This window comes from Apteryx mantelli, chromosome 5 (assembly GCF_036417845.1).
Source record: "Apteryx mantelli isolate bAptMan1 chromosome 5, bAptMan1.hap1, whole genome shotgun sequence".
Taxonomy (NCBI): domain Eukaryota; kingdom Metazoa; phylum Chordata; class Aves; order Apterygiformes; family Apterygidae; genus Apteryx; species Apteryx mantelli.
Window position 1 is genome coordinate 40862291 of NC_089982.1, and position 27519 is coordinate 40889809.

General features: G+C 36.4%; 1 protein-coding gene across 1 annotated transcript in view; it reads left to right on the forward strand.

The window, feature by feature from the left end:
• RAPGEF2 (Rap guanine nucleotide exchange factor 2) overlaps positions 1–27519 on the forward strand; it is a 301571-nt gene that overhangs the window by 172061 nt on the left and 101991 nt on the right. The window contains exon 19 of the mRNA XM_067297871.1: positions 13781–13864. Within this exon, the coding sequence (XP_067153972.1) occupies positions 13781–13864 (84 nt within the window). The remainder of the gene's footprint in view (positions 1–13780; positions 13865–27519) is intronic.

Genomic DNA, 27519 nt, shown 5'->3' on the forward strand with positions numbered 1-27519 from the left:
TTTTGGTGAATATGCTTCTAATAATAGAAGCACTTCTTTTTTTCCCCCTCATTAGTCATTCAGTGGTTATATGTGGCTTTCAACCATGCTCTTTATTATTTCTGTGTGTATTTGAAAGTTTTTAATTTTGCTGGGGATTTGTCACATGTCCTGTGTAAGGGGCCCCAGTGTGTACCTAGGTTCTCTTCCTGCAATTTTACTATTGCTGTAATTAAAAAACATGACCATATGAAATAGAAATTGTAATAAGCTTCTGTTTCAGACAAAATAAAAACCTAAAGCTGTGTTTCAAAATTGTGCAAAATATTCTTCCTACACAGCACAGGAGAATTAGACTATGTGAAAGCCTTAGCATAGATGTTTTTTGTTATCTAGATCAATGCATCAGTGTTATTTGGGAACAGGCCTTTCTGTAAGGAAGTCTTGTATTGTCTTTAAGTTCCCATTATTTTCTTCTCTAAACATATTAGATTGGCAGAAGGCATTTAAGTTTTGATGACCTGCTGAATGACAAAGTCATTCAGTAATAAAACCTTATGTATCGCCATGCTGTAGCCCAATGTGTTTTTGTGTTCACTTTTTCTCTTTGATTTCCCAGCAATTGAACCTGGAACTAATGTAGCTGCTGTTTATAATGTTTTTAAAAAAATGCAAAGAAATGCAACTCAGCTTATTGTGAGGTATGTCTTATTTTTTATAGTGACCCTTCCAACCAAAGCCCAATAGGATATAAGCTCCTACCTTCCACATGTCCATTCTGGGAAGATTGTAAGATTTATAGCTTGGATTTAAGGTGTTATCAGTAGCAAATTTCTCAATCTGTAGCAATTTAGTAATATGCTAGTTGTTTTGATTGTGTTGCTTCTTGGAAAGGGCAAGTGTTTCAAGAAGAGTAGTTATCTCTTGGACACCTTCAAATGAGTTTTAGGGAATTAATATCTATGGTTGGAAAAAACCTCTTTAGTTTAATTTTAATTTGTTGTTATACTCATGACATTTAGTTGTGCAACCTTGTGTGTTTTAATGAATTTAGTGTTTTAAGTTGTGTGTCTTGTGGCCTATAAAACAAAAGTAGAATGCATGCATATGAGCTACAGATGTGAAAGGAAAACTGTTACATGTCAAATCATGTTGTTAGTGCAGAGAATGTGCACAGTTGTTGAAGTGAAAAATGGCAATCTCTTAGTTTCTGAGTTTCTGGCTAGGTAGACTGGGTGTGCTAACAAACAGTTATATTTGCACAATTATGTGCTTTCTTGCTATTTCTGTCATTGCCCACTTGTCAAATAAAATTGTGTATACTGGCATGAAAAACATCCAGTTATGTTAAGACTGTAATGTCTATATCAGTGATGCTGCTAGTGGTTTGAATATTTCATTTCATGGATATAGTTTTGATCTGTGATAGTAAAGCTTAAAAACAGTTGCTGGGATGGAGAGGGAAGGGAAAAGGGGATGAGAAGCGGAGAAGGTTATAGAAAAGATAAGAATATATAAAATTTCGATCAGTCTTTTTGTATATCTCATTTTTAGAACTAAATTCTCATGTCTGGTAGCTGTAATGTTACCATCCAGTCTTAGAGCAATATAATTCAGAAGATTTTGCTATAGTGAAATACTTATTTCATAGCCATGTGGAGTTCTCCAGAACTGCTTGGCCCAGTCACAAAGCCTAAAGTAAAAGAAATCTGGAAAGGAGAGAAAGGAACAGGATTTTTTGGTTGCTACTAAAATGTATATATTTTTTTCTTCAGTTAAACTTAGTGTCTTTCATTAGATAGAAAAGAATGATGGAAAAAGGCTGGGAGGTGTTAGGTTTGTGCAGCTTTGGTTGAGGTTATGTTAGACCGTTGGCCTGAGGCGTTGGGAAGAGGAACTTGGAGCAGTGTCTGATGGGGAGCGTGCAGAAGGTCTTGAGGGGCAAGAGATGAGATGTGCTGTGATCTGACCATCTATCTTGTGTTATACAAAAAGTTGAGTAAGGATTTTGGGCACTGTAAAGTATTTGGGGGTGTATAGTACTAAACTGCTAAGCTGCGGTTTTATTTGCAGCTCTGTGCAAGGACAGGCGAGAAGTGGATCTGTGTGTGTCCTTTAAGAATGGGAAAGAGAGAGAAGTTCTTACTTTTAAGTTCTACAATAAAAGTGACATTTAACAAACCGATGGATCTTTCACACAAGTGTATTGCCCTCAAGATTTTCGGAAGGATGGAAGCAGCATATACGGAACAAAAATAATGCCGAGGTGGCCCTACATTCGTGCATAGCTTGACTTAATTGTGCAATGAAGTATGACAAAATAAACTAAAAACTTGTTCTTAGGTATTGGTATATGATTTTTAAACAGAACAGCTCTGCTGAGACCTCCTCACACTGAAATTTGTCTTCTGGCGTATACATTTGTGTTATAAAGTTGTGCCTGTATGTTCTGTACGTGCGTAAGATGGTTTGTGATGGCAGTTTTTTAATAAACTTATTCTGAACAGATATTTGTCAAATCTAGATGTAAAACTTAAATCCTAAAACATTACAAAAAGGAATTAACTAGAGAGGTGTATGAGGTGTCAGTCTGACATTTGCATAAGTGATATGTGGGTTATCAGTAAAATTTTCTCTTGTATTCTTTACTGCTTTACCTTTAACCAGAGCTTCTGACTGTGAATAGGATGTGCCTGTTCATGGAAGGTTGGATCACATTTCTGCATTTACAATCTCTGTTCGCTGAACACTCTTAACTTCAGAGAGCCCCGATAAAAGATTTCTCCCTTGATCCCCTTGGAAATACGAGACACTTTGAAAATGTTTTAAAACGCCTGAATGAACAGTCAGCTTGGAATATGTCTACTTGAAACATCTCTCCGGATCAGAATGCTAATTTTCAGGTGCACCTCTTCAGGCGATATATATTTATTCTCCTTGTGCATCCATAGGTTTCTGTGAAAGTCATCCAGCAGGATATTTAATAATGCAAAGAACTGCTGCAGCAGGGCTGGCTTCCCTCAGCCCCTGCCAAGCTCTCCCTCTAGGTGTATTATACCTTCTGGCATCTGAGCAGTTGCCAAAGTAGTATTGGGATGCTGCCAATCCTGCACCGCAGTATCAGGATCCCTAATTTATACATTTTTTGTGAAAGTATTTTCTAAGGGGTACTTCTTAGGCAATGCATATCGTTAGAAGACTTAGCAGTTAGCTCGACATAAACAAATAGCGAATCAAGGCTTCTTAATAGCATCAGTGATCAATGTTATGATCTGTGGGCACTGCACAGGCAGTTCCAAATTTCTGTGTTATTTTTTAACCTGATTTTGAGACTTTTGAAGTAAGGGTAAATTAAGATTTCTGAAAGGATTTTAGTTTGCAGCTTCCTTAACATAAATATTTCACTAAAGGTTATCATTTTTTTATTTTGGTTGTAATTCTGAGAATAAAAGCTTTAGTTTTGAGGGAAGTATTGTAGGGGTTTTAGACTTAATAGCTGAGTTGTCTGGCTTTAATGACCACAGAGTATTTTGGTTTTACAATCATGTTATTTTACTATTTTTTCCATCATTTTCCTAATAATTTAGAAGACTAATTTTTTCATACTGAATTTTTCCCATCTGATCTCAGGGGCTAACTGTACAAGTTTGATATCAACACTTCAATGGCAATAGATCAATTAGCTTGCATATATATATACACTTATATTGTGTATTTATTGATTGGCTTTTTAATCAGCTAAGTCATACAGTTGTTTTACTGACACTCTGCAGTAATCTCTGAATTGACTGACCCTTACATTGTACCTCTGTTTTATTTTATCGATATTTTATTTAAAAAGTACAAAATGATACAAATACATGAAGTATTTTAAAGGAAAACATGCTCCTGCTTATTTGTTTTCATTTACACAAGGAATTGTATCCTGTGGTTGAAAGTTTAATATATTCTGTATTTCCATCTCTTGCTACCAGGAGTTAAGATACCAGTTTTCATCTTCTGTCCATCAATAAAAGATAAGCATGGACATTAGTTGAAATATGCACTTCAAAATACTCAGTGAAAGTTAGAAGCTCTAATTTCTGAGTTATCATTTTCATCACTGGATATATTTTGACTATTTATTATTTAGAACAAAGATAAGCAGGAAAAGTAAACATAGCTTTAATGTATTCATTATATTACATACAAAATTTCCCAATACTCTTTTTTTATAGCTGACGTTCAGTTACCTAGTCTGTTTTACTTTTGTGTTTGGGATATACCTTTCAATGTCATCAAGCACATCTATAATGGTGTGGCAGATATCAGGTAACTGTTTAACTAGGTTATTAAGGAAGGTTGTAGGCAGTGACAGAATACGAGTAAATGGTTTTCTGATTATTCTGAGTATCACAATAATACTGTGCTAATGGGCAGGATCTTCAGGCGATGAGATGTCTACCTGAGAAAGTCATTAAACTTGAAGACGTTTGACATCCTAAGCCACTTCAGGGCTAATGTCTAATTGTGGCAATAGTTATTCAGTTAAACAAATGATAAACTGTGTCTGGTTTTCAGCATGCAGAAGATAACCAAAATGAGCAGATACAGAAAAACAGATTAGTCTGCTGAAGCAATATCCTATGGGAAAAAGCCTGTAGAACAATGTGTTTTTCTGTTTTTTTTCTTGTGTAGTACATAAATGCCTGAAAGAGGTCCCAGTTCTGACATGTCAAATTTTCTTTGTCTCTATTCTTCTCGAGCGGCGATCTGGGAGTACAAACAGTATCTGTTCTAAATTTTTCTTTGTTTACATTATGAGATTTATTCAACTTTCAACAACATTGAACATGAATTCATGAGAATGTAGTCTTTATAGCAGGTACATCTTGGTTTGTATTATAACTTTGTTAATCAAAATAGAGTTACAAATGTAGCTGTGGGAAAGGTACTATGTACAGTTTAAACATAAGTCCTAAATGAATCCTTTAGTGTTTGGAATCTTAATGATTTATGGAGATATTAATTCAAAGCAGCTTTTCCACATTCAAGAAAATGTTTTTGCAGATTTCCTGACCTTTTCTGTGAAGTGGCTTAGAAAATACCAGACCATATCTCTGAACTGGAAAGTAATTATCTCAGATGCTGATGTTTGGCTTAAGGTGGTGGTTCTTCTAGCATCTGCGGTAGCGAGACCATTCAGTCTGGTGCTGGAAGGAGAATGACACTTCCACTGTTAGAACTCAGGATAAGGACTTTTCTCTTGTAAAAGATATTCTTAAGCAGTAATTATATAGAAGTGATTTTCTTGCTTGCTTCCAGTAGGCTTTAAGGATACTTGTATTCTGCTTAGCCTTTTTGAGTGCTGTTTTAAAGGAGCTGGCTCAGAAACTGATGATGGGAAGGTGGCCAGGGCAGCAGACTTCTGTTCAGCCTATGTTTTCAAGTCCAGCGCTGAAGTGAGGTTGCACTTGGCAGTATTAAAGCATGTTTGGCTGCAGTCATCGCTAAGACCTGCAAGTTCTTGCCATTATGCATGTTCATGATGTTATTCCAGTTAAACCAAACACACACAGATAGGCATGTGCTGAACTGTTACCTGCATTTCGGCAGTAAACTTTATCTGGTTTATGATTCATGTTTCAGAGATTGTAGTAGTGCTACATGTCGCCTTCATGTGAAGAGAGAATCAAATGGCCCTAAAAAACAGCTACTTCTAAGGAATTTTTAAAGAAAAGTGATGCTTCAGGCCTTGTTAGGAAAGGGAAGTCTTGCTAGAGATGGTGTGGATAATAGGTTAATACCTTGGGAGTTTTTTTAGCATCTTTTGTGATCAGGAAATCGGAAAGCTCAAATTGGAAGAACTGCTATACTACTGTAGGCTAATGCCCTTTAGAATCAGTGTTTGTGGGGAAGATGTATTGAAAAAATCATGTTTTGTATGTAATCTTTTTCTGATATGGTATTAGCATTGTTACAGGTTTATGATTGCAAGCCTGGTGTACAAGTGCTGCAGATTGTTTTAAATCAAAATTTAAAAATAATTAAATACAATTAAAAAATACAACGTAAGTTCTAAGTAGTATATATGTAGCTATCTGAGGATCTGGGAATAAGAAGCTCCAGTTTTCAGTGGAATGAATAGCTCGCAGTATGAAGAGTTTGGTGATACAAATGTTAAAGGCTCTGAGAGAGCCCACAAATTTCTTGGATCTTGGTAATCTGGAGTCTGAGTTTGTCCCATTCATTTGTTGAGAGCTTTATAAGTGATTACTGATCTTTGAACTTTAGTTAGCTCTGAGATCTCAAAGAACAGTGATATGCTAGAAGGGGCAAAGCCTAAATCTTAAAATACTGTCTGACCTTATCAGCAGAGATAGCCTTGTGGTATCATCAGAGACTACTGAATAATTATATAATTGAAGTTTCCAAACACAGCAGTTCGACAGCTACAAAAAGTTGCTTTCAAAGTTCTAGCTTAAGCTTTTAATGTCAGATTTAATTCAAGTTTTAAAGTTGAGAAGAAGTCTGCTGTCTGGCTGCAGGTTGTAGTTGCGTAAAAAGGACTACGTCAAGGAAGCTGGGGAGGGAAATGTATAATGGGAAGACATTACAATCCAGTCTCTGGATTTCCTTTTCTAGCTCCCAAATTCCCATAAATTATGGCTTCGTGTATTCTGGGAAATTAAATGTAGATTCCCCAGGAAATCCCTTACTCTCAGAAGAGTGCTAAAATATTACAGTCAAGATTTAAAGTAGGATTATTTAAATTTTGTACAACTAACTTACTGAATTAAGGGTAAATTATGAATAAAGTCTGCATATTGATAACTACTCGGTTAGTTAAAGCTACCACTTTGAGGCAAGCTGGCAGAATTTGAGTATCCTGAGCACTTCATCAGGAGATAACTGCATCATAGAAGCTGTAAGAGGAGAACGTTGAATCTTGGTACCTGAGTCCTTTTGTTCTTGTCTTCACAGAATAAAAATTCTCTCTCAATATTTCTGCCAAAGAGGGTTTTCTTGTTCTTTAGATTTAGACTCTTTCCACTGCAGTTGAATGCTTTTTAGTGGGTGTAGACTTACGGGCAGAAGTCTAAACCTAGTGTGTTGACACAAGTGAAGATTGTTGCCCAACCAGTGACCTGAACATGCCTGTAGTCCTCTTGGTTCTGTAAAGCCTGGATGAAAATCTGTGTCACCAAGGTTTCACTGTTTTTTTTGTTAGCTTTAGTATAGCTAGGACAGGATGGCTATGTGTATTAAATTAATCCTTTTGACTGCCCCTTAAGATGTGACTTTTGGGTTGAACTAGTTGTGTTTCTCTGTAGGATAAATTGCCTGTGTCGTATTACTTAGTAATAAATCTTGTTTCCTCTAACTTGAGGAAGTGGATAGCTGTGCTGTATTTAGTAAGCAGTATAACTTAAAACCCTGAATTTCACCCAGATGAATACCTAGAACAGTAGATGAGCTGGGCAGGGGGGAGCTGAAGAACCCTTCTTTCCCCCCCCCCCCCCCCAAATATTTGAGGCAATGTATTCCATTACTGGAGGTAAACAGATGAAAACATTTCATGCCTGCAGGGAACACTTGTGGAGCCCTGCTGGAAATTTGCAGCTGCCAATAACTGTCCTGATTTCAAGTATCTCCTGCTGTGCACGCACCCTTGCAAGGCAGGGGAAAGCGGGAGGGGAAGGTGGGGGAAGGACCTTGAAGGTAAACAGATGTGCTGTGTTCTGGGGCTTTGCTTTCTGCCTGACGCTGATCTTCCAGGCTCCTAGCGTCTGACAGCTACTGTTTTACTGATGATTATTGTGATGGACAGCACCGGCACCCTTAGAAAACTAGCTGTTGAAAAGATCTTACCTAGGCAAATGTGTCTTACCTTTTTAGCATCCACTTGACTGACAGGTGCTGCTGGACCCTAAAAGACTCCTCGCTCTCCTCAAGCTGAATCTTTCTCTAAGGATGCTTTTGGGGGGGGAAGTCATCCATGTCTATTCTGCTTCAGCTAATTCTGGATGAAGTGCTTGCACACATGCAGATGATACCCTCCCCCCAAATCCAGTCAGATGTGTGCTTCCTTCCCAAAAGAGTCCTTTAAAGATCATTTATTGTGATCTCACTGACAGAGAAAATATCTTTAGAAGGACGAACAGTTTCTAGATACCTCTGCAGACTGGCAGTGGTATGCAGTATTCCAGCAGTTAAAGCAAGCTGCATGGTTAGGCTTAGGTTTATACTCTAGAATTAATTTTTGATGTTTAATAAAGTGTAATATGTGATTGCAAAGAAACACTTTCAAATGTAACTACTCTACATCTGATAAAATGGTATTTGTGTGAGTCCTTGTGTGGCTTGAAAAAGTGCTTTTGTAGTTCAGTATAGGCTTTTTCTGTAGTTTCTTCCATAGTTCATTACAGGCACAAAAGTCCTGAAGAATGCAAGATGTATCGTTGTTGAATGAATGTCAAGCGCAGTAGAGAAAACATGGAAAATTAGTTGAAAACCACCTGATGCATGAATAGTATTATGAAAAGCCCAGTAAACTTAAAATGAAAGTGTTTTACATGGTTTGCATAACAGTTCTGTCTAACAAAAGCTGGCTGCCAAAGTGGGTTTGCTCTTAAAGCCTTAATTCTAAACAAATGGAAGTATAGCAAATGTTGAGAAGTGTGGGAATTGAATATATTTTCATATAAAAGCTGGATTGAGGTCTTTCGTTTGTGGCTTTTTTTTTTTTTTTTTTTTTTTGGAGGGTAGCATATGTGTTTTGGGGAAAGGAAACTATCTTCTGTGTGTTTTTAAGATTTGTTTTGTTTAAGACCATATATGAAGACACCAATAATTTTATTACCAGCAGCTCTAAGGATGAAGAGAATGAGAAGGCATCACCATTCTTTGCTCTTGAAGACTGCCTTGGAAATTCTTATAGTGTTTTATTGACCAGCAATGAAAGCTTAAAAGAATATATGGTATCTTTTGAGGAAGATACCTCTTGAATACATATGTGTTCTGTAGTAACCTTCCACTCTTGTGACACACCAGTATTGAAGATTTGTTTATTTACTCAGATAATTAAGGAGTAGAATATCATAGGATTGCTTTGTGTTTTGCATAGCATGATGCAGGTACCTTAGGAGAGCTTAGAAATTCTCAAACATGACTGTAAAATATAAATATAGTTATCAAAGTATGCATAAAGCAAAAGGAAAACAAAACTAAGCAGATGATGTTAGTAAAGTTTAATTTTGTTATTGAATCCATATCCAGCACTTTTAGCTGTCATAAAACAGATGCTGCTTTTGAAATACATATATATATGTATATGTGTGTATACATAAATATACACACACACACTTTATCCACTTAAATTTTTTTTTAATGTATATTTTTTATATATATATTTGTATTAAGTGCATGATAGATAAGTCTAAAGGAGCAACAACTGCTGAAGAGGTAACTATTTCAGGGAAAGTTCAATGGATAAACCCAGGAACTGGCAAAAAAAATAACTGAATTGAATGATTAATTGAATGAGAAGTCACACTGTGTGTGATCAAATAAAAAAAAAACTAAAAGAAAATAGAAAAATTTAAACCATTTTGGCTGAATATATAATCATTAAAGCTGTACGTTAAGTGATTTAGTAGAAAATTCAAAAGTAAAGTAAAGATGACTTTGTATATTGAACATACTGACTGAAGGTGGAAAGCCAGTGGCTACTTTTGTCTTCGGAGAGAAAAATCCTCAGTAAGATAATATATCTTAAGCCTTGCAAATATGTGATTTGAAAGAAGGATTTTAATAGTTCATCAATACTTCAAGGGCCAAAATAAAATGATCTCACTTTGTGTATTACTAATCTTTGCATAAGTTCAAATATTTGACTGCTGGCTTAAATACATTTTTTTTTTTAATTCTTCCAATTATTTTACATTTGGAAATGACTTTCTGTAAAAGTATAAACGGATCTTTAGATTACTTTTGTTCTGGAGTCATAAAGCCTGTGACCCCCAGTTGGGGTGGTTCTCCATCAGATGGCGCATTTATATTTAGTCAAATGGCTATTTTGGGGGGCAGGGGGGTTAAAAATGATAATATAATGCTCTCTGTAATCCACCTGGAAAAGTTATCACTCTGAAATCCTGACTGAGTATTTTCCAGCAACTTGGGAAATCACTTATGGTCTAAAAGCTATTGCTGGAAATAAATTTTTTTAGAAACTTTCAAGTATTTTAATTAATGCAGGTTATAATATTTCAAATCATATTTAAAAAAAACAAAATCAGCAAATGTGCAGTTCAGCAGCAGTGCTGGTTATATGCCTCTCAGCTTAGGAGGAGATGCTTGTCGGGATCTCTCTACCAGCCTCTGATATCTCTCTCCCTCACACACCTTTGCCCTCTGATTTTTGTGGAGGTTACTTGCCAGTGTGGGCTGTTTCAGGATGAATTTTGGGGGAAGATTGTCTAAAGATGTGCCTTAACTGAGGTGCATGTTTATGCTTTTGAGAACAATATTTTTTCTTCAAGTGGCTTGTTTTCTTGAGTTTATCTACTTTAACTTGGTTCTCTGTATTTATGTGCCACATTGATTTTTCTAGATGAACAAGTTGGATGAGCACAGTACAGATCCATGTGAGAAGCAAGCATGTGAATTGCATTTCAAAAAAGGCAGCCTGGTGCACTTCATTATGTAAATCAAAATTGTTTGTTGTCTTAGCTGTGATGCCAAGTTACTGACTCATTTTCTAGTGTCTGTATAAAATACATTTTCTGTTGTCCGTATAAAGAAGTATTTCCTGAAGTTTTCATTTTGAAGTTGCTAAGTCTTTACTGGTCAGTGTAGTTTTCCATCTTTTTAAACCCAGATGATTTTGTGCCCTGTTTGACTGCAGGCATCTTCAACATAGGTACTGCATCTTTTTATGTAGTAAACTTTGTGCAATCCAGCAGAAAACCACCTTGCATTGCAGAGAGCTTTTGTGCCTATTTTTGCTTGTTAGTGTATCTTGATTGTGAGCTGTGAAGTCACCTGTGAATGAGATAGACCTACATCAGAGGCTGTCATCTTCTATCACTTGTTGTGATGCTTGTGCGCCTTCCACGATGAAACCGTTGATAGAGCTTATATTGAAATATGTGACTTGAAGATGAAATGCACTTTGCTTAGGAATGGATTGTAGGAGTTCTCAGCTGAGGTTATACCAATTTATTTTTGACCAGCCTGTAGAACAGGCTTGCAGATGTAATTTAGTTGATAAAGCTTGTGTATGAAACAAGTAAAAAGCCTTGCAACAGAAGTAGATATATCTATCTATATAGGTATAAAGTAGCTATATAGGTACTTTCTTATATACACAAATCTGAGGTGGAATGAGTGCTCACATTCCTAGGGAGGTACATTTAGGGTATGCACATATGCAGACTCTGTAGAGGACCATAGATATAGTTTCAGTTGGCAAACATTTTCAATTTTGATTATTTTTGCAGTCATTTATAGTAATCATAGGCCCTCATTAGGCAGGCTTCTCTAGTGAGCTTATACACGCTTGAATTTTCAGTGCAAATGGTAACTACTGTGCATAGGAAATCTACTTCCAAAATTTACTCAGTGTTCTGAAATAAATTCTTGTGTGTGTGTTTGGATTAACTTTTGGGTATGCCTTGACATAAAAACAGTATTGATGAAGGTATATAAACTTGAAGTTACCGTATTAAGAGCTAAACTCTGAGGGTGGGTACTTGCACACTTAAGTATCACGACATGAATGCTTGATTTTGTAACTGTAGTAACATCCAACAGTGGATGGAATCCACTGTTATCTCCAAAGTAAGGCATACGTGAAAGGAGTTTTATTTTCAAGCAGAAAGAGGAGAAAGATTAGACAAGCTTAACTGTAATTCGCAAGGACAACAATTCCAGTTCAATTCAGAGTGGCATGAAAAGCCATAGCATATACCTATGTTCAATTACGTTTGACTGCTTGAAACTGCAGCATACTAACATGTATTTTTAGATTAGCAAAAACACAAAAGCTTTAAATTTGGTTGCTGGGTTCACATTACTAAATCAGTAGTAAACATGATGTGCTGTCTGAGGTGCTTTTTAAATTCATTGTTTTGTTCGTCAGATATTTACTCTCTGCTTGCTTCCTTTTTAGAGGATATCTATTTATACCCAAAGAATTGCTGTAGCATACAATCCTAAATGCCATATTTGTTTGGCCACTTTGGTCATAGGCTAATAGAAAACAAATATAAGCTGCATCATTTTAATCAATTCTTGTGTTCTTGGTCATAGACTATAATCTCAATTTCCTTTATTAATCCTCCATGTTTCTGATGTCTGTACTTTCTATCATGGTTATATTAAAATGTGAAATAGAAATAGAGTAACTTTTTCTAAATTTGACAGTTTACTGTTTTTTACTTTCAGCTGTTTTAGGCTAGCTCCCTCTCTCTCTTCCCCACTTCATTTTTCCTTTTAGAAAGCATAATACAGTGAGTGCTGAAGAAACGGCACTCTTGTTTTGGGGACCCTGCCTGATAGTTACTTTCTAAGCTTTGCTTCATCAAATAAAAAATGTGCTGCTAACTGCACAAAGCCTACTTAGATTTAAGATCAGATTTTAATGCTATGCTGTCATCGTTTGTTAAAAGATGTGGGCTGTTCCTGCTTGAAGTTGGAACTAATTGTTGCTAAAGAGTTGAGACATGTAATTTTAAAAAATGAAGGTGCTACAGATTAATTAAGTAATCTGCATCTCTTAGAGTGTCACTAGGGATGTGGTTTTGGATAAGAATGCTAGTGCAGTTACTAATTGGATTCAAGTCCACTGTTACTGAGCTTCTTTGCAAGAAGCAGTAGGAGTGGTAAAAACTGAAGTAAAGCGCACATAGTGTCAGTATAGCCTGTCAAAATGGCACAAGATTTCTACTGCAGCTATTTCTAGTAACCTTAAACTAGTTTCTTTCCCTAAACATTACTTGAAGTCTAAACATTACTTGAACTTATCTAAGAAGAGAGTCTAAGCCTATTAAAAGGGTTTCACACTACGCAGGGAGAAACATCTGAATCTACAGTAAAATGAACTGGGCTTGGATGACAAAGGGATGCAAATCGCAACCTCCTTCCACACCTTCACTTGTCTTCTGTAAGATGAGGGGAGGGAGAAGAAACTGTCCCTTTTATGGGGGATTTTTTTCCTTGTGCCAGAAAGAAGCAGGAAATGGGTAGTGAGCAATAGCAGCAGATAAGATGACTGCAAATCTGATGTAGACTTACATCTGTAAATGTATTCAGTGCGCTTTTACTTTTTGGGGAAGGTGGAATGATGCCAAGAGGCATATTTCTTTCCTGAAGAAAGAGAGAAGAGGCAGATGTCTAGAATGAGGCAAGGAGGCCTTATGCATAGAGGGGAAGCTGCTACAGTTCTCTTCAGCAAGAGGAAAGTAAAGGATTCAACAGAATACAATACACTTAATATAGCTTGATTTCCTTTTAATCAATCTCAGTTACATTTCACTGGACTTCTGTGTTGGTACCAAATGGATAGATCTGTTGGGTTTTTTTGGTTTGTTTTTCTTTTTAAAGATGAAGTAAATGTTACGAGGCATTCTAATAGTATATGTGGTTTTAGGTGGAAATTAGAATGATTTAAAGGACTTTTTCGTTAAATGATTGAACTGTGGTTTTCTTCCACAATTTTGAGTGTTTCTGGCTCTTCATGGTGCTTTTCCTACTGGAGATCTGCTAGTGCTATCAGCTGCTTAAATCAAGTGTCTTACCATGTCCTCTTTCTTTATTCCAGCCCTGATGATATTGGTACCTGTTGGTATATCCTGCTGTCTGGTTCAGTCTTCATTAAAGAATCTATGTTTCTTCCAAGGAGCAGGTATGTCAGCTATAAATACATTGCTTTTAACTCTAAAAATTCTGTACATCCAACTCATGATTTATGCTTAAAATATGGAATGCAATCTGTTTTATGCTTAACAAAAGCATAGAAGTACATGGATAAACACACTTTTCCTACCTTTACTTGCTGTAGTAGTAGTTTTATGCCCCAATGCCACAGCTAGAGTTGAAAGCCCGTTGTTCTGGACATTGTACAAACTGACCCAAAGTGGCATGCAAAGACTGTCAATACATTAAAACAAACAATCAAAAAACCCCGCACCCAACAAATGCATTGACGTACAGTTCCTGTGGTAATCAAACTTTAAATCATAGGATGCACTAGAGCTTATGGTGCTTTTCTGAGGCTTTACTTACTGTACACAAGTCTTCAGAGCATGTTTTGGGAAATGCTCAGATAATGTTACTGCCCGTTTTACTACTTGTGTTTAATGTTATGCTTCATGTAGGTTAATTTGCAATAAAGAGCGATATTTTACACAGAAAAGAGGTATGTTCAAGTATGAGGCTATCAATTTCTATCGATAGAATAAAAAAATTCAAATTAATTGTTCTGAGCTATGGAGAAAATTAACTGCAAAGATTTTAGACAATGGTGACTGAGCTTGATCATTTTTAATGGAAACAGAATGGAAACACTTTAAAACGCTGGTATTATGCATCTTCATTCAGACTACTGTAAAAGGTCCCTTTGAAGTAAATAGCATGTAATAAAACTTGTGAAAGGCAGAATGAAAAAATGACCCATCTCCACACGGTATGATGAGAATGAAAGCACTAGAAATTTTCTTAGTTTTGAACAGTGGGAAGCCAATTGAAAGCTAGCATTGGTTGGTATACAGACAATTAGAAATTCAAATCTACTTTTCAACGGGAGAACAACGCTGGTCTCAAAATTGCCATATGATGATGATGGACCTGTTTCTGGTGTAAGCAGAAGTCTTGCATATTTGAGAGGACAGGCACTGCAGATAAAACGTGGTATATTTGATGTGCCATCAAATGTGTATGATAAAGGTGCAAAATTGGTTATTGTAAGAGGCAACAGCAACAACAGACAACAGGGTCCCTGCTGTTGGCAGATGGAATAAAATTGCCCCATATGTCATCCCTGAAGAGGCAATGTCAGAAAAAAATTTGGACAGAATGCTGCCTTTAGATGCCAGGAGAAGGGATATATGATATCTGAATTAATATACGGTGGTTGCATGTAGTCTGTGGCAAAAGCCTTTATTGCCTTTAAATAAAGCAATACTTGTGCTTCAGAAAAATTTTTTTTTGAGGATGTGCAATGAAAGGTGAGATTTAAGAAAATAAACAAAGAGCTTGTGATTCTTCCTGAGAGAATGAAGAGGTTTGTGTATATACATGGCCTGCCTGTGACTATAATCAGAGCCTTCAAGGATTGTACGGAATAAGTAGTGTACAGAATAACCGTTGATGGAAAAATGTTTGTTCGTTCAGTGTGGACAAATTCAGAAATGATATTTCGGGACACTGTCCGAGTCTACAGAAGAGATTTTTATCTCCGGGAATTTCAAGTGTAGAATTTGTCATTAGAAGGTTTCATAACTGTGGATGGAGTCAAGCAGCTGCTGAACTTGGTATCCTGGAAAGCAAATCCAAGAGAAATTTGTTAATTAACAAAGACATAGCGTAACAAGTCCATGAAAGTAAGATTAAGGATCTTGAACTTAATGATATGTGATAGAGAGTATGATTGAAGAGGAAAAATAGTGATTCTTGTAAGAGGCTTTATGCTCAGAAAAGAAGTTATGGTTATTAAGAGGATGGATGAGGGCCTTATTTAAATTTAGGAAAAAGGTTGTCAGGGTTTTTACTTCCTAAATGAAGATGCTGCAATATTTGGGTGTGGGACTCGTGCATTAACAAGAAACTTGGGGAAAGTGGGAGGAATACTGGTGGTTAAGAAGTAAGGGGTGTGTGTGTATATATGTGTGTGTGTATGTGTGGGTGTTTTTTTAATCTTTGTCCCTCTAGAAAGTCATTAGGAAGTAATTCTGCAACATGTGGAGTTGGGAGTAAGAGAACAGAGTAGAGCTGAGAGGAGCAGAAAGCAAGAAGTATGCTCCTCTCACCAAATCTGAGTGACCTGGAAAACCTTCATTCCTTAACTTTTCTTTTCCCAGAGCTCAAACTGGTTGATACATACCATCCCCCAATCCCTTCTATATCAAAAGTTCTCACCATCCAAAACCTCTCTCTCTCTCCCCCCCCCACCTCAAAATTATCCTCTCTTCTTTGATAATTTAGCTTAGCTTGCCCGACAAAACCGCAATAAACTCCTCTGCTCAGGTTCCCAGGGCTGCTGTCCAGCCCTCCCAGTGGGGGCCTTCATTCAGGGCCAGCAACGTTGAGACGGCAGACAGCCCCCTTGCCAGGCCCTGCTCAACTCCTTGCTTGCTGTGCTGGCGTTTGGCCGAGAGTCTGCCGCTTAAGGGCTGGCCACAGAAACCTGTCCCTGCCTTCCTCTTCAGAAGAAGGCCTTAACCCTTGATCTGAGGTGGATTTCCAGGAAGAAAAAAAAAAACTATGCTAAAACTAGGCTCGAGAAACTCTGAGATCAGAAGCCTGAAGGTGCATACCTTAGTGCCTTTGACTGTATATGCTCAGCAAATTATTTGCATTTGGAGACTCCATTAGCTAAACTAGTTACATTATTTTCAGATATAGTATACTAAGACTAAGTTTGGTGGATAACACTGTGGAAATGCTGTTTAGTCGTAGATTTTATGTAAAAGAAACTTTAACTTTTTTTTTTCAAGTCATTTTATCCATGTTCTTGATTCCCAGTGTTAGATGGCATTTAAAATTCTTTGGGGCGAGGGAGCAAGGACTGAGGTTGGCAGAAAGTTAATGTACTATTGGGAATTACATTTAAAATTCTTTGGGGAGAGGGAGCGAGGACTGAGGTTGGCAGAAAGTTAATGTACTATTGGGAAGAAGAATCTCTTAAAACTGAAAATTCAAGCCATCTAAAACCATAAGGAACCAACATTCCCCGCTCAAGCCACAAGTAAATAATAGCCTAACACTGCAAACTCCCTAAATAAGCAACTTTGTAATGTACTATATGTACTATATGTGATCAAATAGCTACTAGCTGAAATAGTTTGAAATGAGTGGGATAGTTACTGATTTTACCAGTTATTTAATTTACTGGGAGACTTGTAAAAACTACTTGCAACTAGCTGCTTGACAAGTCTTTACTTCAAAGTAAAGATGTCCTTCCAAGAAGGAGTGCTGATTATATAAAGTTCTAAACTGGGTGGCTTGTTTTGGGGGAATCTTCACTTTTAAACAGTTTGTCTTGTGCAGATGAGTAAATCACCTTATTTGGCTATTGGAATATAACTTTAGCTTGTATTTTTTCAAATGACAAGCCCTCAGCTAGAAAAAAAGTGTTTGCAAGGCTGGATTCTATTCAATTAATTGATTATTTTGGGAAAACTTATAATTCAGGGTTTTAAAGAATTGCCATTTTAACATTTAAAACTCTTATTTCTGGTGAAATAAAGTAAATTAAGTAGTTCTGTTCTCCTAATTTCTGTAAACTGCAACAGTGAAATTTATTATGACAGTTTAATGTAAGGTAGCTCTCCCCCCCCCCCTTTTACTAATATTTCTTTTCTATTCTTTCTTTAAGGTTTAATTTGATTGCAAGATGTTAAATGCCTTAACCCTCTCCCTGCCCTCCAAACTAGCACAAATTAATAATTCTTTCCCTCACCACTTCCCCTGAGCTTCTGTACCCTGAAGCAGTTCACATGCTAGAATGAGGTTTATCTATTTAGTCCAGAAAATAAATGAGCAGAAAATATAATTCTCTGAAGGTTGTCCTGGCTCTTCTGTGTTTCCAAGTGGTCACAGACAGCAGTAATGTGACAGTCCCTCAAAATATCTCTGGAATTGCCTCCAGCATCCCTAGGTCTGCTCCATCCTCTCATCGCATTTGCTCAGCTGCTCCGACTTCCCAAGTCGTTTCTGTTCCAGGACTTTGCTTCCAGTGTAAAAGCTTTCATCTTACTTGACTTGGAGCTGTGCTACACAAATGTCTCCTAGATCTCCTACAGCTAACCTCATGTTTGCCCGTGGCTTCTATGCCTGGGGGATGTGACTAACTCTTAGCAGCAATGAAATATGGACAAATTTCTCTCAACTGTGGGCTCCGGTGCTTGTTTGTTTTTCTGCCTTTTTCCTAGAATTCTTCAAAGACCGTTTGAGCTGTTTGCTATGCAGATCAGATGTGGTGATGCCAGTTTTCTGCGTGCCAGCTTTGTTACTCTCTTTACCTACAAACTCGTTCTTACTTTGAACTTGCATCAGCCTCTCCTTTTCCTTCCTTGATGCCACACCTGCCCTCTCCTCCTCTCACCACTTCATATAGCATTGCAAAGCTGTGCTCCTTTTGGCAAGTTAACGATTTTTACATAAAAGAGCAATTATTCAATTTTTTTTTTTTCCTCTGAGTAATTAAAAGATTAAGTTTTGAAGTTTTCAAAATTATGAAGGGTATGTCTATTTAAATATTGATGATTTAGCCCTCTAGTCTTTCCTATATTAAAACAACCTGTAATGGAATAGAATATAAAATACTACTGGAGAGCTGTTAAAGAAATTACAGACTTATTTCAAATCTGTTTAAGGCAATAACAAAACTCAATTTGTGCAGAAATGATTCCCACTCTGTTATGAATGTTTTTGTCAGATGTTTGGTTTTCTCTTCTACTTCAGGCAGGTGGTAGTGAAACATACTTTTCAATTTACTGCTTTGATAAATTTATAAAGGCACTCTAATATGGGTCTCATAATTGCTTGATTAGCTTTGTTAGTCTAAGGAAATAGAACCATTGAATGCTATAATATTTGTAAAATTCATCTGACTTCTTAAAAATTATATGGCTCTGGAAATGCTTTTTTTCCCATTATAAATAAATAATCTATACAAACTTTGATTTTTGTCTGCATTTCTGCCTTTATGTAGAGAAGATAATTTTAAAGTTCACTTCCTAATATCATTCTTTCAAGACAGTTACGAAGCCACTTTTTATTCTTTTGTTTCAATCCCTTGCCATCTTGCAAATGGAAGAAAAAGTTAATTGGAAGGAAATTAATATTAAAATACTCTGATAAAGATTGACACATCTATAGTAGATGTTTTAAGTTTATATGTTGGTTCCCTGGTTAATGCAAAAGTCAAAGACTTTAAAAGGCATCTTAATCCATAGTTGTGTGCCTTGTCCTTGTCCATAAATAAAATGTGTATGGTCAAAGTGTGTTCTGATTAACATAACAATGTCACCTTTCTCAGAAGAAAATTTGTTAGAGATTGACAGGTAATGCATATTAATATAAAAATGCTGATGTAGAGCTCTTGGCTATGGACTAATTTTTGTGATGCTTGGGACATGCTGTTTGGTGTGCTTTGGTTTGTATATGTTGCTGATGAAATGTTTATATTTTGAATACAGAACTCTCTTTGATAGTTCTCTTTTCAGTTAATAGAATTCTACTAATAATTTTGATCACAAAGATAAAGTCCATCTCTCAATGTATGATGTTAATGTATTTGCAACTTGCAGTGTTCGTTAATACTAGATACTGCTGCTGAAGCTTATGAGATGACTTAGAACAAAACTCAGCTTTTAACTGGACAGTGACCAGCATGCAAACAAACAAATATTTAAATCAATAAATTTTGAGTTTACCTAGAAAAGAGTCTCCCCCCTCTTTCCTCTGAACAAGAGGCAGTTTTAGAATGACTGATCTAAGGGATGCTAGGAGTTGTACTTCTGGGAGCTGCTGCTTTTCTAATTTAGGATACGTAGGGAGTTGATCAAGAGCTGTGCTTTATTCTTACTGAATGTTTTCCCTGTCTCTCCTTATGAGCTTTGCTAAAGCTAAGGATTTACAGCATCATGATGGAAAAAAAGATCATAAATTAGAAATTTATTAAAAAAAAAGAAATAACTTCCTGGGTTATGCTTTTAAGTTTATTTAAGAAATTACTTGAAGAAAGTGTGTGATTTGGATTTAGTTTGCTCTCAGAACTCTTGTTCTTTTAAGATTAAATCTTACTTTTCTTCTGCTAGTTGCTGCTGCTGGATTTTCCCATGATCTGTTTGTTGCCTCATGATTTCTGTATCTGGCAAGTGCTGTTTTGAAGCCATGCTCATGAGTAATTAGAAAGGCTAGTGGGAAAGTATTGAGTATGGTATTGTCAGTGGGCTGACACCCAATAGTGTCTTTGTCATTTCTCTTGGATCTGAATGACTTGGTTCAGTGTTTCAGTCCGTTCTCAGCTGAAATTGAGTCATGGAGGAGAGTGATCTTGTGGTTTAATCTAGGCAGGACTGAGATCATGATAAGGAGTTGAAGAAAGAAATTGGAAGAATTAGCGGAGATAATGTCTGTCTCTTTATGGCTGAGTATATATCTACCATTAATTATTCATGGTGGATTTTAGATCTCTAACTACTGTTAAACATTGCAACTAACTGCTTTGTACTGTCTGTATCTGGCTAGAAGGCCATGTATTTCCTCTTGGATGAAGGCACTTACTGTTACCTGCAAGTACTAAATTAGACTATCACAGTGCACTCTATTATCATTGTTTTCTGAAACTCATCTCCTAGAGAATATAATAGCTTACTTATGAAAGGGAACGTTTTGTTGGGAGCATCTGGTCTGACATCTACCTTAAGCCTCCAGTTGGTATCATGGCTGGTGTTATCAGTAAGGCCTGGAGCTCACCCACCTGGGGCATTTCCTTCTTTGTTATGTAGCACAAGGGAACTAGGGTTGCTGCGTGTCTGTCCCAGAGCTCAGCTCATGGAGGAGCAGGCTAGCAGGGCCTTCAGGGACAGTTTCAAGCTCTCTGAATCTGGCCTCCTCGTCTAGACCAAGTTACAGTTAATTCTGGCCACATCTGAATTAGGTCACCCATAAATTAACTAGGCCCTGTCTTCTCTCCTCACCTGGTGTCACAGCAATGTTCATGATGCAGGGGATGTGCTCCTACCAGTAGTGTTGTCTAAAACCATCCTTCCTGTTTGCAGAAATTGGATTACAGTTTTTTTTTTTAAGATTAATATATTAAATGTTTTTACAGCTAAGTAAGTTCTGTGTTACATATGTTTTGCTTTATTTCACCCATCTCCTCTTCTGCTGAACAATTGAGAGTTCGCTGATGACTGAAATTGGTGACCTTCCAAGTTGGCTGCCAATATCTGAGGTGTTTGGAAGTAAAAGAGGACACAGTACCTAAATGATGAGATTGGGTGGTGTGTAGCTGGCGTTGTTCCTGTCGAAACAATTAATTCAATGCTACAAGAATTTTGTTATTGTACAACTGATAAAATGTTAAGGAATGTAATCTATTATGCTGGCATCTTTTGAAAATAAAAATAGAAATCTATTGTAGTGGGGTTAGAGCTACAGGCTTTCTTCCAAGTTTTTAATAACAAGATGAGAGGCTAAGAAAGGCAGAAAGTGTCGAATGACCTGAGTAACTTTTAAGTGAGCTTGAATATTTCTGATTCCCCCTAAGGTGGGAGAGGCTTTTAGAGATTAAAATGCTAGGAAAGAAACAAATTTTAGAAAGAAGCCCTCACAAGCTGAAGTTCTCTGAACTGAAGATGTTTTGTCACAGTCACAAATGCTAGCCTTGTACTAGTTTTTCCTGTAGGTTTTATTCTAGAGCTACAGACTTCTATCTGTTCCCATTCAAAGGATCTGATTGATGGTTTTAAGGTAGTCTGGATCACCTGCTGATATTCAGGAGCATTGGTGGAATAATCAGAAAGCATCTTCATACATTTTTCTAGAGAGAGGAGCCGTAATTTGATGATGGTATAGAACTTGTAGATCAAGAATCCTTGTTTTGTCCAATTTTTCACTGTTCACACACAGCAATCATAAGATAAATCAGGATAGTATTTGCTGCCAATATTCTTGCATCAGAAAAAAAAATTGATTTAGTCTTTTCTTTTGTTGTCGTTTGTCCAGGTCAATGGTGTTAATCTTCCCTGCTCAGACCTCAAATGTAAAAATACAAAAAGTTATATTTAACTTTTTTAATAACAAAATTATTCTTGGGAGTTTGTAATATGGAGCGTAGAAACAAAGTGTTTAACACAAAAAACCTAAAGCAACACTTTATAGTGAGTCACCTGTCAGTCAACCAATTTAGGTTACTTTTAGTGTATATGTAAAACAAGTATAACCTAAATTTTCAGTGTGATATGAGTATGGGATAACTAATGATAAAGAAATAAACATTTGAGACATAGATAAAACATGGATAATAGAATTTTTCAGTGTAAGCATGAATGTATCTTAATAGATCAAAGTAACTGAACAGATCTGAAGGAAAAAACTGAAAGAGGCAAGCCAAAGGGGGTTTAACAGGCTGGATTCATGGAGATAGTCTTTCATCAGAAAGAAAGCATAGGAAGGGAGAGAATACTTGAAGATAGTTAGTTGAAAGGGGAAATAGGATCAGTGACATCTATTATGAATGATATCAACCCAGACATCCCACTTTAAGTGTTGAAAAATTGGGGGTATAATTTTGCCTGTTCAGGGTTTGAAAATTGTGCCAAATGTGGTGGGCTTCTTGCTTTTATTGGGAAGGTTATAGAATATGCTCTAGGATGAATGGGGAAAACATTCATTCCATTGAAAAACTTGTTTTTCCTGAAGATGTTAAAATGCTCACACTGGTGAAGAAGTTTGGTAAGTTTTTTTGGTTGCTGCCTCATTATTTTGTAAGATATGCTGCAATGAAAACTGATTTGCCTTGGAACTGTATGTTGCCTGCTCTAGACAGTAGGCAGAAGGAAATTTTTTTCATAGCAAAGAGGAAGACTTTAGAGATTTGCCCTGGGAAAGATAAATCAAACTGCATCCTGTAGGCACAGTATATAAGACACCCTGCTTGCAATCACCCAAGGAAGTGGTTGAGAAAGAAAGGACCATCGTCTCTCCCTCACCTGAGCTAAGGTCTTCAAATTGATCTTAAACCTATGTGGGCTAAGCAGAATGGATTGCCTAAACAATGTTTAAAGAGTTTAATGCTTTCTTTTCCCTCTTCTAGACGTTTAAAAGGGATTTCATTATGTGGTTGCCCCAGTTTTTTTGTACAAAAGTCTGCATAAACCTATTAAAGTATCTGAAGTCTTGAAGCTGTGTATCTGTGACCTAGTTCATGTATTGTAATTCTGTATTGCTATCTATATTCCCCAGTGATTGCTATCTATATTCCCCAGTGATTATAAGGCCATATAGAAAGGAATTGCACAAAAGTCTTTTAAATGCAACTGTTTTACCAATGTTTTAACTGGTAGTGATTGCTCACCAGGTAGTTATGATAAATTATGGGGGGGAAAAAACTCAGTTTTGATCCTTGTAACATGTTTCTAATTTTAGATCTCTTGTTTTGAGTCTAAGAAATTGGACATAAATTATAATTTCAGTGAATCAATAAATGCTAAACAGTTACTTAGCAGTTAATTTAGTTTTGTTGGAAATACAAATCAAACGTATGAGTTTAGCATTGTCAAGAAATGGATGATAGAACATGTGGCTTATTGCTGATTCTTGTCTTTGATAGTTGCTTGTATTATGTCTCACTGGTTAGAGAGACATTTTTAGCATTCTAATGGAGCATGTCGCAATTTAAAGTAATTGAGAACAGCCTCTGATCAATCTTGGAAACATTGTTCAGCCTTGTTTTTATTGTTCTCTGATATAATTATGTGATATCCATTGATTGTCCACAGGTCTCAGTTTACGCTAGTATTTCCTTCGTAGAATTTCAGGCTTGGATTTAATATTAAAGAGCTATTATCTGAAATGATAATAAATGACTTGTATACAATTGAGGGAAGAGGTTTTTGTGAGAGTCTAAGGGGGGAAATTCATTATGTAAGTAAGTGGCTATTTTCAGTCTGACACCTTTCATACCTGGGTATTCACTACTGCATGCTAGCCATTACTAATTAAATAGATCTATCAGAAGGAAACTGTTACTTTTTCATGATTGTTACTACAGCTGGTAAATGAAATGACCTATCCTGCAGTCTGTTCCTTCCGATAACTAGTACTGAAAGGTTTAAGTTTATGTACCAGCCTGCAGAACATGAAAAATGCTTGTTACTTGTGAAAGCTGCTATTATGAGATCGCTGAGGACGAAAGGAAGACGGTGATGTTTGTTCTCCTTGCTATCAGGGTCTCTAGGCGAGGTTTACAAGCACAATGAACTGACAAGTTGTCTGGTCATTGCTTGCTCACAAGGAACAACAAAATGAACTATGTGTAAAAATAGCGCAAAGTCTCAGTCCTCTTGAGAAAGAAAAATACCAGAGGGAAAAGCATACCCATGGGAAGAGAGGGGATTGAGTGTACTGGAGAGCAAGAAAGCCATAATGCTGCTGTAACTACAGTGGAAAACTCAGGCCTGACACACTGGAGAAAACACTGTGTTCAGCTGGGCAGCGAAGTTTCTATTGCCTATGGAGCAACATTAACTAGCTGTAGAGATTCATTTTAAATCCTGAAATTAGAGATGATATATTATCAAAGAACAGTTAAAAGATATTTTAAAGAAGAATATGAAGAATTGAAGACTGATGCTTACCAATCTCAGTGTCCCCCTAAAAAAGACAAGCAGTACCTTAGAAGCCATCTTTTCTTTTTCTTTTTTTTTTCTTTTAATGAAATGTCCAAGAAAGCTCTTGACGGAAGTCCAATAATAATGTGTTGTAGGATGGTTGTATCTGCATTGAAGGGTTGGAGTATGGGGGGAAAGAACCTTTTTTTGCCTCACTTGGATAATTCAATTAGATGGTCAGGGTTTGTGCTACAGTTCTATAATCTTTGGGTAAAGGATAAACTTGATAGACCTGAAATAATGACTTTTTATTTACTTATGTATTTGCAGGACAGTAGAAAGCTGGAAGTATTATTTTGATTATTACTAGGATTCCACTACTATAATACTTCTACAAATAGTGTTTTCAACACAAAGCATTGTTCAGTACTGTGGAAGACTTAGTGTCTGAGAGTTTGCTTTCTGGTAATGCTAAAACTTTCAGATATTTCTGAAAAATAAACCTTAGTACACTAGACATAGTACAACATGCTAAAGGAGAGTTTATTTCTGTAAATCTGAATTATCTAAATTGCTATAAAATTATCACTATTACATTATTGATTTGGTTTTACTCAATTACAGTTGTAGGACTCTTATTACAAAGATATCTTGAGTGTATCTGCATTTCAGTAATAAGATTTATGGAAGCTAGTTACTGAGGTCGTCATGTATTTGACCCTCTGTGTGAATGAACTGGTTGTATTGAATGAGTCAGGCATGTAAGTGAGGATGGAAAATGGTCTTATTTTACTACCAAAAACCCAGATGAGATGTCAGGTTATTCATTTTCTATTTTTTTAAATGACAACTTCTAATATCTAATTAGGAAAATCTGTAACGGAATTCAAGTAGTTTACTATGCATTTTTCAGATTTTTAAGAAAAAAAATTTAAGATAGAACATAAAGGCTTTGTATCATGTTGGAAAAAGACTTCTCTGTTTTAATGGATTTCATGAATGTTAATCGGTCAAACTATGTTCAGACAAGGTCTTGCCTCTTAAGTAATGTTTTCCAATACTTCTCATTCTTTAAGACCGTTATGCAGACCTTGTGATGTCACAGTAATCTCTATGGCAACACTGATGTCATTAAGATGAAGCCAAAGCAAAGCTGGTTTTATTCAAACAGCTTATTAAAATACAGATTTTTTTAAAATTACAGAATGCCCAAAAAAATCTGGGGTTTAAAAAGACTTTCACCATTGAATTTTTTTCTAAGGTATATTAATAGCAGAATATCTCATTTAAAAATTAAAATATGGATCATTTACTCCAAAGTAAGGTCTCTTTTTTTGTCAGCTATATCCTGATGAGGTACCTGGCTTCTAGTTTTTGGTACTGTAGGAGACTGCAAAGTTGAACTACTACAATAAGCTAAAAATGTTGTTGTTGCCATTACTACTGTCCAGATGTGTGTGTGTATACTTGTATATATTATACATAGTTTATAAATACAGATCTTTAATTTCATGGAAAAATGTCATAAAACCCTCTTTTTAGAGCATATGAAAGGACTGTAAAGAAAGAACCCTGAGTATTGCTGCAGTCTGAAAGGGATTGAGGATCATCTGCTGCTGTGAAGGCCCCGAGGGTGGCTCACCATCAGTTGCTGTAAAATAGCAAAACACTGGGACTCTACAGCACATCAACAGGCAATTTCTAAGTCATGGGTTTTTTTGTCTTTTCTTCAATTTTTCAGTTTAGTTTTAGAAAGCCACAGTGACAAGCAACAAATTTAAAACCTTACTTAAGTCTTTTTACACACAAAAAACCCTAGAGAAACTCACTACCATACTCAGACCAGTAACTTACTATCATATTCAGTCCAGGATTTTAAAATTAACCACACTTTTAAAGACAGTAGTCTGTACTAAAAAACAGATTATGTTAAGATCATTCTAAGGCATATGTTTTAGGGATTGACTGAAGGGAATGTTTCTGGGAATAAATTTCCAGATAATGAACTTCTGGCTAATTTCAAATTATTCACTGCAGGTTTTCAGGAAGTGCTTTTGAAGTGCTTTCTGTAGTCAGTTGTAATTTACCACATGCATGGGACCTCTGCTCTGGTTGTGGTTGCAGAGGACATAGAGGAATACCTTTGAGTAGTAAGTAGTACTATGGAGGTAAAGAACTGTCATGTGTCATCTGTGTTAAGGATGCTAACTGAAAATGTTTGAACTCTTGCTGAAGCTTACTAAAATTTTCAGCTTGAGTTCGAGTTAACTCCCCACAGTATAAGCAGTGATTATTTGAAGCGTTAATACCCTGTAAACTTGCTTATACTGTAATGCTGTAGTGCAGACAGGGTATCTCTCGAGTGCCCTCTGAGCGACTTGCTCCATTCTTCCCTGCTTTGCATCCTCGTGCTGTAGCACCTCGATTCAGAGCTTGATATAATGATTTCCCTTCTCCCACAGGTAGTTGGTAATTTGGGTCTCAAATCAAACGAGACTCTACAGATCACAGTTTTTGGCTGTTTGTGTGTGTGTGTCTCCCAGAGTACTGTTTGGTGGCACATACTCAGCTGTGATGTTGCAAGCGAGTCCCTTCACTGTTACCTGATCTGTAGTATCTGAGACAGTAAACATCTAAGCTATCGTATGACCCTGGATAATGTAATCATCCTTATCCATGGTATGTAGTGAGCTCATGTCTCCAGGATTTGAAACCAATGACAGGTCTGCAAATGCCTCTTCAACTCATATTTCATTTGCCAATGAATCAGTTTTCCTTTAGGCTAAAAAGCATTTCTGTAAAGCAGCTATTTGCTTTTCCCAGAATTAAAAAAAAAAAAAAGCTACAAATACAATAGCATTATGAGAATTAAATATAGTAAAACAAAAATGAATCTATTGATTTGATATGCGGATAAGCGCTTCATCATCTTAATTAAAAATAATACCTAACGCAAGTCAGAGAGCAATTTGGATCATAGCTTTGCACACTTACTTAT